Consider the following 11,445-nt stretch of genomic DNA (forward strand, 5'->3'; position numbering starts at 1 on the left):
TTTACCGCGCACAGTAGTCTAATGCAGCTCTCAGTTTCATATGAGATAGCCAATCAAATCGATGAAGGCGGGGCTCAAGTTTAAAACGCTAAGCGGGAACCTCATGGATTATTCCAGCTCCACACATCAGCAAGCAGTTCCGGTTAAGAGTGTTTGTGTCATGTGAGATGTAGGTATCTAACTAAACATGCAATATTTGACCACTCTTTTATGATTGAAATGTTGTACCAACCGACATTAATTTCAGCCTGCAGTAGGTGATTTGTATCTCATTCATAACTGTGAATATGAAAACATTAACGGAGCAGTTTTCAGCATGCCATGTTTAAGAAGAAGAGCGGATGTGTTTATACTGTAAATGAATTGAATGAATGTGGTAATCTGGCAGGCTTCTGAAGTAGCTTTTTAGAAAATTCTCTTGACATTATCTAAGAAAATTATCTATAAAAAACACAAAGTAGAGCGACCATTTTATTTTGAGGATGAGCCACCAGTTAAATGAGTAGTTCACCTAAAAATGGAAAATTTACTTTTACTCACTCATTTACTCACCCTTATGCTGTTCAAACCCCATATGCTGGGGTTTTTCTTGGAACATAAATATAGATATTTTCAGCAGCTTTATTCCATAGAATAACAGTTTATAGTGAGCAGGAGCTGTCAAGCTTCATAAAGGACAAATACTATAAAGCACATTTAAAGGTTCAGTATAAAGACATCATAACAGTAGCCCACATGACAAGCCCATGTGACTTCTGTGGTATTTTTATAATGATTTTTTTCTCTCTTTGGACCTTGACAGCAGTGGTCAATATGAACTGTTTTTGTTTGGAAAAGAGCAGCGTTAGGATTCTTGAAGAAAAGATTGTGTTAAGATTCTACTGGGAGGAAAAAAAGAACGAGGGACAATTTGAGGGCAGTAAATAATTTTGTGTATTGTCTTTTTGCTAGCCAGATGACACAGTCATGTCATTTTACAGATACATCAGTGATGAAAAGAAATTCAAATTATATTCATCTTTTTTTTTTTTTTTTTTTTTTTTTTTTTTTTTGAGACAGCACAAAAAAAGAAAGAATAGATGATTGAAACAGGCGTATTGCTAGCAAAGCAGACACAGTGTTTCTCTTGTACTCTGTGAACTTAAAAAATACATGTATCTTTTCAAATAAAAAAAGTATACAATGTTGGGCCTTTGTCGCATTTCAAGCCTTTATTCAGAAAATTATTGCATTCAGCGCCTTTACTATATTAAAGGACCAAAGAGGACCATTATATTTGTGACCTCAACACCCGTGACCCCCCACCCCCAAAATGGTTTGGTCCCCCCCAATGTTCAAGACATGGTTACGGCTTGGGTTAAGACCCTGAGCTGAGCGAATGGAAAGGGGTATTTGCGTCCCGTTACAACTGCCCCACAAAGATGTACTTGTCTCACTTGTCTAATTTACGGAGTGGAAAGCAGCGTCCCGGTAGAGGATGCTAACTTCACAATCGAAAAGCTGGGAATATGCATGCGGCTCGGAGCGCTACTGAACGCTTCTTGTTTAGTAATCTACCGCCTTCGCTTTTATTACCTTTTGATGTCTTTTATTAAGCCCTATATCACTCTTAAGAACTTGAACAACTCTCTGGTAAGTCTAGCTATTTTAAGATAATTGATATAGCAATGATTCAAACTTACAGGATGCAAAGACGTCCGCGCTTGTACAAGCAAAACAGACCTCATGATCATTTTCAAATCTTGTCCATTTTGGATCCATCTGTGAACTAATACGGTAGCACCAGAAACAGAAGTATTATTTTTAGCTGGATGACACCAAGAAAAACAGAACGAAACAATTCCAAAGCATTCCAAAGGCTGGGGAAGAGATGAGTTGAAAGATGGCGAGCAATGGGTCAAAATCGATGAGACACAAAGTACAACAAAATACAAGTGACTTAGTTTTAGAAAAAAAAAAAAAAAAAAAACAATCAAACCACAGCTCTCCTGAGAAAATGTATCTTGATAGCAGAACTCGCTGAGTTCCCACAGCCGTCACTGGAGACCATTTTTCTGTTTAGCAATGCGTTATGACCTAAATGGATATATTAAAACAGGATACTTTTTGAATAAAACGAAACTCTCAACTGAAGAAGACACTGTCCCCTGCCCTTTCCTCTTCAAACACTTGCAAGTCCCCGACTCACCACACAACAGCGCAAAATTGCTCATGCATGTTACCCGCGTACTTGCCAGCATTGAAGAGGATGGGAGCATTGGGAGGACACATTTTCGTGTGTTGATAAGAACGAGCAAGTTTGAATAAATTGTTTACTTACCTTCTTATACGGTCGAGCTCTTCTCAATGCTCTCTCGCATGCTGTGACGACATTTGGTTGAATATACATGGTTTGAGGCAGTGAATGCCAAAGTTACGTGTAAAGTTTGAAACCCCTGATGTTGACCCACTCAAAAGCAATAAATTAATTATGGGAACACACGTTTAAATAATATACATGTAATTGCGGTACAATCCATTGTCTCTTAGATTCTTACATTCTTTTGTTTTTGTCAGTAAATCAACAAAGAAGGAGTTAAACGTTAATCGGTATTGAGGAGCTTTCCCCGCTGTTTTCACATAGAACAGAGCAATGAAAGCTTGGGGATGAACAGACTATTAGAACAGGTGAATTAACTTGTTTGGAGATGCTAATGGCATGGTTAAGGAAAACAATAAAGTGGTTTTACTGCAACTTGGCACATTTTCCTGTTTTTAAATTTAATTTAAGTAATTTCCATTTTAAAAAGGCGATGACTTTTTGCAATTCATCTTTGAAACATGCCATATAAACACTGATGCCCCCAGAATGTTTGTATTTTTTTGTCTTTTTATTTATTATTATTATTATTATTATTATTATTATTATTATTATTATTATTATTATTATTATTATATTTTTTGACACAGAACAAGCCTTGTAGAATAATCTGTATCCACTAGCTTTTCCAACCAGCTTGACCAAAGGATTTTTTTTAAATGCGGTCAAGCTTTCCAAAGGGATCATTTCAAGTGCCACTTGGAATTACCTCACTTAAATTTCCTGTGACAGAAGAACATTTTGAGACACAACCTGACCCAAAACTTCTAAGATCTCGTCCCCTCCCCTCATTCTACAAAGCACACATGAGCTTGCATTTGTGTAAATCTACTTTAAGCGTGGCTATAACAAACAAAGTCGCCCAATTAATCCAATGAATTACAAAAAAACAAAAACAAAACAAAAAAAAACATTCATGAACAATTCTGGAGAATGGAGCTTAGGATAAATATGTCAGCTATGGCTATAGGCAGATTAGAAAAAGTCTAGATGCTGCGTCTCATTACGCCTTATACGTGTTCTCACAATATGGCCATTGTTCTTAATAGAGTGAACGTGTAAAATTTGAACACCAACTAAGCCCTGTCTAAATATAAGGCAGCGTAAACTCTTTGATGCAAGTCATGAAATCCATACCAAGAAGCCACGGAAGCCGAATCTCGTGACACAGTATGTCCTCCATTCTCGTGAAACAGGCTAAGGGCTTATAAGCAAAAGAAGTCCAAAGCATTGCTAGTATAACAGAAACAACGGAGCAAAATCGTTAACTTAAATACAAATACAAATGGTGTACATTATTATGTGCCTTTACCAGGCAGTTTATCAGCATGCACTGGACAATGGGCCAGTGTTTAGTCTCTGACGGGGCTCAGCCATAGGGATGCGCGTCCACGGTTGTCACTCTCTGTGCGCGAATAGTTGTCGTATCATAGCTATATCGTATCGCAATGCATCAAAAGCGGCCGCTGATTTTAGGCTAGAAAAAAGCGCATAATACGTTAACCTTTTATAAATATAAATGCAATAGTTTCGAAAACACTTTTACGGCATTGATCTCCTCCACAAATATGTCTTCTTACGAGGCGCAAGAGAATGAAATAGCCTATCCGTGCACCCTGTAGATTCCGTTTTAGCGCTTCATTTAAATGTGCATTCCCGTGTCCGTGACTGTCATCCCGAGCCCCCACCCCTGCCTTCTCTCCCTACATATCTTCTTAACTTTAACGAGCCTCGTTAAGATCACAATAATATTCCACCCACTAATTGTTCATTCCATTCAACAAATAGGCGAGCCTCTGCTTCGACTTCACACAAGTCACGGGAGGGAGAGTGCTGTTGAGATTGGAGTTCCTGATAACCCCCCGTGCGTGCAGCCGAAGTGGTGAAAGCCTCTACGTACTGGCTAATGATTGGCACGCTTGACAGTGATTGGCAGGGCTGCCATGACAACCCTACAACGACAGCGAGAAGACCAATAGAAAAGCGAAACAAAATATTTCAATGCTACACTCACGGTGGATTTAGGGGGAGATATTAAGAGCCTGGTGTCATTAGGCGATAGCTATTGAATCATTCAATCTGAATTCGTCGTTCTTTTTTCCTTCGCAAATTTCATTCTCTCTCAGGTCATTTCCATGGTTTTCAGATCGCCTTTAGAGCTTTATCCCTCTCATTTCTTCCTGCCAAACTTTGCTGATCGCCCTTTGCTCTTGGCGAGCAGCGCGCCCAGCACCAGGTCTCCCGAAGACTTGTCAATGTTTCAGCTACCGACCTTAAACTTCTCTCCAGAGCAAGTGGCGAGCGTCTGCGAGACGCTGGAGGAGACCGGGGACATCGAGCGGCTTGGTCGCTTTCTGTGGTCGCTTCCAGTGGCACCAGGCGCTTGCGAGGCGATCAACAAGCATGAATCCATCCTACGTGCACGAGCTGTGGTTGCCTTCCACACAGGCAATTTTCGTGATCTCTTCCACATTTTGGAGAACCACAAGTTTACCAAGGACTCGCATGGCAAACTGCAGGCGATGTGGCTAGAGGCTCACTATCAGGAGGCCGAGAAACTGCGAGGGCGTCCCCTAGGACCGGTTGATAAGTATAGGGTGCGAAAGAAGTTTCCCCTGCCAAGAACCATATGGGACGGTGAGCAGAAAACGCATTGTTTCAAAGAGCGGACACGGAGTCTCTTACGGGAGTGGTACCTTCAGGACCCCTACCCGAACCCTAGCAAGAAAAGGGAACTGGCACAAGCCACTGGACTCACTCCTACACAGGTCGGAAATTGGTTTAAAAATAGGAGGCAACGAGACAGGGCAGCGGCAGCGAAAAACAGGTCAGCTGCTTTATTTGTTTACATTTCATTGGACGTTTTGTGCTTCAAGTATTAAGATACAGCAACATATATTTTTATAAACTGACTGTTGTTAAATATGTGAACAGAATAGGGAAGTATTGCAGTGAAAGCTGAAATAGACTTTAAACACACTAAAGAAATGGTGAAGGTAGAACGACGACATTTTTGTTGTGCCATTTGTGAAATGTTTAGAAAGTCTCAACCACAGAAGAAATAACGAGATTAAAGATTATTTTACAAAGTTGTTATCATACGGGAAATTAATGAGAAAAGGTTTTCTTCTTCTGAATCATGCTTTGATGAAATGATGAATAGCTAAAAAGAACATACCACGTTTATATGAATTCACAGCAAACCCTCCTGTTATTTTCTGCTTACTTGAGATGTTGTTACAAAACAGTTTTTTTTTTTTCAAATCATCCTTAACACATAAGTAAGCCTTAATCATAAATTTGTGTTGCTATTGTTTTTGATTGTTTAGAAATAACAATACAGTAGCCATTTCTTTGTTGCAATATTTAAAGGTAAATAACAAAGTAATTATTTCTAAATAGGAAGACACAACGTGACATTGTAATTTCTAGACTGTAATTTTACACTTTTCTCGGACAACGTGAAGTAAGAAAAAATAATTCATTTAAATTATTCTAAAAACTTCTAGGGGCTCGTGGTAGTTTTATTTTCCTTGACTGCAGTTTTTTTATTTTTTATTATGAATTACGTAAATTAGTTATTGAGTAGTATTTCAGGTGATTTGCTAAATGTACTTCTTACACTGAGTAGTACTGTGTGTCTTGGAAATGAAAAGTAACAGTAAATAAGTACATAATTTGATGGCTGGTACAGGTTAATGAAACTGAGAAATTTCACATCACTTCATAGAAGCAATATCATGACATTTACTTAGAAAGCAACCATTTATTGACGTCATCTAATGTATTCATATAAACAATTGAAAACAATACGCATTTGTATCAGTACAAAATAAATATTCAAGATTAGTGAATCAAATCCTGAGGACTATAAATGTGCTAATGTATTGTATGTAGACTTAATCCTTGTAGCGACAGTGCTACATGTAAACTTTTTCAGTGATATAGCTGTAGAATTAACTTTACTATTTATTTTAATTTTTTATTTATTTATTTATTTTCAAATCTGAGAGCACTATTTCGTTTTGAAAGCAAATAGTTAGCATAATAAGTGTTTTTCAGTGAAAGAAAATGGCCTACAACAATTATATTCTAATGGCAAACCATTCTCTGAATTTTCTATTGCAGGCTCCAGCACCAAGCAATAGGGCAGAATGGCATGCGGTCCCTTTCAGAATCCGGCTGCACCCCACGCAGTTCGGCGGAGTCGCCATCAACAGCGGCTAGTCCAACTACCAGTGTCTCCAGTATGACAGAGCGCGTCGACACGGGCACGTCAATTCTTTCAGTAACATCAAGTGACTCGGAATGCGATGTATGATACGCAAAAAGAGAAATATATACAGGAAATATGGACCTGAATAAACTTCAAGAATTATCGGGGAAGATAAAAAAGGACAATTCATATTATTATTATAAAAAAGAAAAAAGAAAAGCATAAAAGCACGTCTTTTTTTCAAGCGCTTTCAATGGAACACACCCCACACCTTTCCCCACCCCATCACTTGCATGATATATATAAATTATCTATATATATATTTCCTTTTCTTTTTTTTTTCCTCCTTGTTTTTGTTTTCCGGGGGGGGGGGGGGGGGGGGTTATGTCTACCAGCACCACCGCGAAGAGGGAATTACCAGAAAACGGTGTCTGTTGCCTTTTTTCTGGTCTGAGTGGCGACGAGCAGCCAGGATGCAATCATTTTTCCTTTATGTTCATCAGACAATCATTTGAGTCGTAAGCACCTTTTTTACTACACATCTGTCACTGCCTGTGTGGGGTAGGCTACTGGTCAAACATGGAATTGAATTATGACTGGATCAGATTTTTATTTTTATTTCGAGATTTTATATTGAATTGTGTATATCTTAACTAATGCGATAATTCTCCTAGTCTGTAATATATGTGTAAAAAAATGCGCCTGTAAATAATATTGCTCTACCGCCTCCATTCTCTTTTCTATCCCTGTTCACTTTTCTTGACTTGTGTCCCTACATAAACTATTCGTCAAAAAGTAACTATTAAGTGGTCTAGGCGTTTTGTTTCTCTGTTTTTATACCATGAAAGAACGCTAGTGACCATGAATTATCAGTCGAGATTAATGCAAAAGAAAATATTGGACATCTTCATCGGCTGACTCCAGTCCAGCGCTTATAATTCAATGTTATTTTCTTGCGTGTTTCTGTTAATGTAAATGTTTCTAAATTGAAAATACAGTATTGAATTTTGTTATAAAACTGTATTAAGTGTGTCATTTCCACAAAACATTTTCTATACAAAAACATTCGAACTATTTCCTCTCCCTTTTGCCGAGCACATTAAATAAGCTAAACACGTGACGTACAGCAATTCCTCCAAACAAACAAATTGTAAAGAACAGTTTATTTATTTTTTAAATAAGAATTCAATGTGACGGTCAAATTTCATTTTTCTTTTTGTTTATAGTGACATATTACTGTGATTATGTGTGCAAAAATTAGGTGAAGTCTCCATTAAATTGTCTAATGGAGGACTTCTCCTGGCCCATGCATTGCCCCATAAACAACGAAACGGCTTTTTAAAATGCAAGGAGAAAGACATCTGGGCGAGCACTAGGGACCAACAGAAAACCGTACAAAGCACTTGACCTAGGAGCTCAATTACTAGTTGGTCCAGAATTTTTGGTAAACAGACACTGTTTATTAAAGTAACATGATCTCTATATTTTTCTGCTAAGTAAAGGATTCCGGAACATTTATTGCGTTTATGGATCAAAAGTTGGACTATGATGACTAGAAGGTGTTGGATGCCTGTTTGAATTGTAGTTTTTATAACCATTTGTTCAGGTGAAGTTCTCGATCCAATAAGCATTAGTTGCCAAATGTAAATAATAATAATAATAATAATAATAATAATAATAATAATAATAATAATAAAAAGCCCAGGGGCTAGCTTGTCGAATTTGTTAATGTTGTCCAATTTACGAAGACATAATTGTCATACTTTATTCAAAATAATGTCTCTTGGATTAAACTTTTTTAGGTTAGCCAAGGACTCAACTAAGTAGAGAGAGCAAAAGTAATTGATTTGAAATTTTGTTCACATTCTTTCTCTCTCATCCTCCCCGTGTGTTTTACGGGTGATTTCCTAAAGCACTTGGGCGGGATCTATATTTTGTTGGTCCCACACCCAGGAAGGAGTTTATTAAACTATTTCACATACGTTCATAATTATAGTTTCATTCTGTATGCCTTACATCGGCCCTGTTAATACGCCTCTAAATAGCCCTTTGAATACAACTAAGACTACATTTTACTTGTGAAGTCCATCTTGGGATATCACTGACCGATTGAGCTCTATACAATCACTTCAAATGGATCTTAATCATTATATCTTCTCAGAGTATATGGGTTGAAATAGCCAACTCGTAAAATATGTACGAATTTTCGTGAGACCGGGGTTGTATATTAGTATATTGGCCGATACAAAAAATAAATAAATAATAATAATAAAAAAATAGATTATGCGAAGAGTTTTCTTTAAAATAAATAAATAGATACCAATACTAGCCAACTATTTGAGAGAAAGATAACCAGATGGTAAACAAAGGTTAATAACTTAGTGTGATGAAAGAAATTATTTTGCGTTAACAGATACAGCATAAGCTAAGAAATCGATAGTTTAACACTAGCACGTCTTTAAAATATGTTTCTCCAGAATTTCAAAGAGAACTATGAACTCTGCCAAACTGTTCTTGAACCTCATAATGAGTCATATATGACTTATAGTTATAGTTAAAAATACATTTGTGCGGTTGTCCTTTTTGTGATGAAATGTGAAAACGCAAAGTAAACATAAGTATGTGACAGGAGCATCAATGCATGACTTTTTCATACATTTCCAGCCCCTAAGCCTGCAGTGTGTATCATAGCGAGGAAGTCAAAAAGGCAGAATAGATTTTTTTTTGTCCTGTTCCCATAACCTTAGTCGCACAGAGACAAATGAGTGCAATCGGACCGCAGACGGCAATAAGAAAAGATTGTACAGCCCTGTTTTTTCTTTGATTTCATCGGTTAACTGAACACAAGTTTTCTATTGGTGTGTATTCATGCAGTTCTCAATTAGCGTCAGTTCCCTCTGACCCGGATTGAACGCGTGGAGCCTCTGCATAGCCAGTCAGTGCAACCACTCTTGGCAAGACTGGGCTTTTTTACCCCCTCCCGTCACAGTCCCCTTCTCACAAATAGGCACAGAGAAAGGTGGACCTAAACCCGGCATTGTGAGTTTGTAGGGTATTGGGGTTGTCGTAAAATATGCATTAGACTGAAGTGTGATCAGGAGGAAAACGGATGGAACCACGAAATGACTACATATTAAATTAGCCTGATATTTACAGTCTGAGGTTATTAGATCATTCGTGATATTCCAATTATGGGCTAACAATTCAATGGAAAAGGGGGTTCCGTATAGTTTCAAACCACGTAAACGGTGATGCAAACGTTGATAGCAATTTCGACCCATTCTTTAGATCTCAATGTTTAGTTTCTCCTGTAGCTTCGTCAGCCTGCTAGAACATCATTCACACACCAAGACGACTGACAGCAGCAGCTGTTACACCACTACATTATTCTATAATACTTGGTATATGTTGTACTCTTTTCCATTATTTCTATTCATTTACTTTGGCTTATTCTCGGTCCGTACACTACATCTGTTATAAGAGGAATAAGTCTAATGGCTAAAAAAAATTAAAAAAAAAATAAATAAATAAATAAAAAGACCTTTTTTCTACAAATGCGTGAATGCGTCCGCTACAAAGTTGACATCTCAGAGTTTAAGGTACAAAGCCGTCCATGAGGTGGTACCCTTGTTTTGAGTACATATTTGTATCCTTAAGGTGACAAAAATACGCTTTTATGTTTTGTTTTTTTGTTTACAGAGGAGCAAAACATAAATGTGCGTTTAAAGGCACACAACAGATCCTTAGGGGACAATTCTGTACATCAAACGAGTTATACATTTTAACTATATAGGTACAATAAAAGATCCTTTTAGGGTACCACTCCAGTGACGGTCCTTGTACCTTCAACGGTTTCTTATTTTTTGGGATTACAATTTTTTTAATACTATTAAAGAGTCATTTAGGGGTCACAAGAGGCTATGATACAGGATCAGCAGTGATAGTGCCAGTTTGAACCTGAATTCGGATGAGATCTTGTGATTTGTGAAAAAAGTAAAAGAGTGAACAGGCTAGAAATACTAAATTAGGCTATATTTTGTTTCACCACAACACCTTACTCTTGCAAGGTTACAGAAGTGTGAAAACCTAGGTCTCTCCCAAAACATTCTCTCTCTCTAATGCACACTCACTAGCAGACAAGGGGGTGGGTGTTGAGCGAGTAGGCATGCCTACCTTGTAGATACCGGAGACAGACAGCTTTACTGCATTTTCTATAGCAATCACTTTCTAGCCAAACTTAAAACGGTATAGCCCAATAGCACTAAGTAACTATATGCCACAAAGAGAGAAAAGATGTATTGTTAATTCATGTGGCTTTAAATTTATATCATGCAACAATTAAATCGCTGGTGTGCAATTAACAAGACAATGGAAATTAATTTGAAGGCTAATGCATAAAGCTCTGGCTTATAGAAGTCAACAAAAAGATATTTCCTTGATAAAGTAGGTTACTCATTTTTAGTGCAATAAAAACCAAGTTAAATAGCCTATACTATACCTATTACGACCCAAACCATAATCTAACAAATTTTCAGCTCTGCTGGTAGCCTACAAAAATAACCTATTTTTGATTGAGTAAAACAGCCCTGTTTTTTATAGGCTATATGTGTGTTTTATATATCTATAGGTAACATTTGTACATAAAGATAAAATTGGCAAGATATAGGTAAAACAAATAAATAGATCTTTTCAGCAACACACAAATAATTACGCGAGTGTATTAGTTGACTTTTAGTGGAAGCCAAGAGACAAAGATCAAAATTTGGAAAAGAAAAGAATGAGAGATTTCGTCTCATATTTTACCCACCGAAACAATACGCTCATCTCCAAGTACCGTGCCCTGCCCCAGCTCTTCGCGCTCCTGTGCTCT

The 11,445-nt window shown here is 37.5% G+C and overlaps 1 protein-coding gene across 1 annotated transcript; it reads left to right on the forward strand.

The window, feature by feature from the left end:
- Positions 1-4,234: 4,234 nt before the first annotated feature.
- LOC127414045 (homeobox protein SIX3-like) lies at positions 4,235-6,911 on the forward strand. The gene is made up of 2 exons (XM_051651712.1): positions 4,235-5,186; positions 6,488-6,911. Exons 1-2 carry the CDS (start codon positions 4,495-4,497, stop codon positions 6,678-6,680), a joined length of 885 nt encoding a protein of 294 aa, XP_051507672.1. The 5' UTR covers positions 4,235-4,494; the 3' UTR covers positions 6,681-6,911.
- The last annotated feature ends 4,534 nt before the right edge of the window (positions 6,912-11,445 follow it).

The sequence above is a fragment of the Myxocyprinus asiaticus genome, chromosome 23, assembly GCF_019703515.2.
Source record: "Myxocyprinus asiaticus isolate MX2 ecotype Aquarium Trade chromosome 23, UBuf_Myxa_2, whole genome shotgun sequence".
Classification (NCBI taxonomy): Eukaryota; Metazoa; Chordata; class Actinopteri; order Cypriniformes; family Catostomidae; genus Myxocyprinus; species Myxocyprinus asiaticus.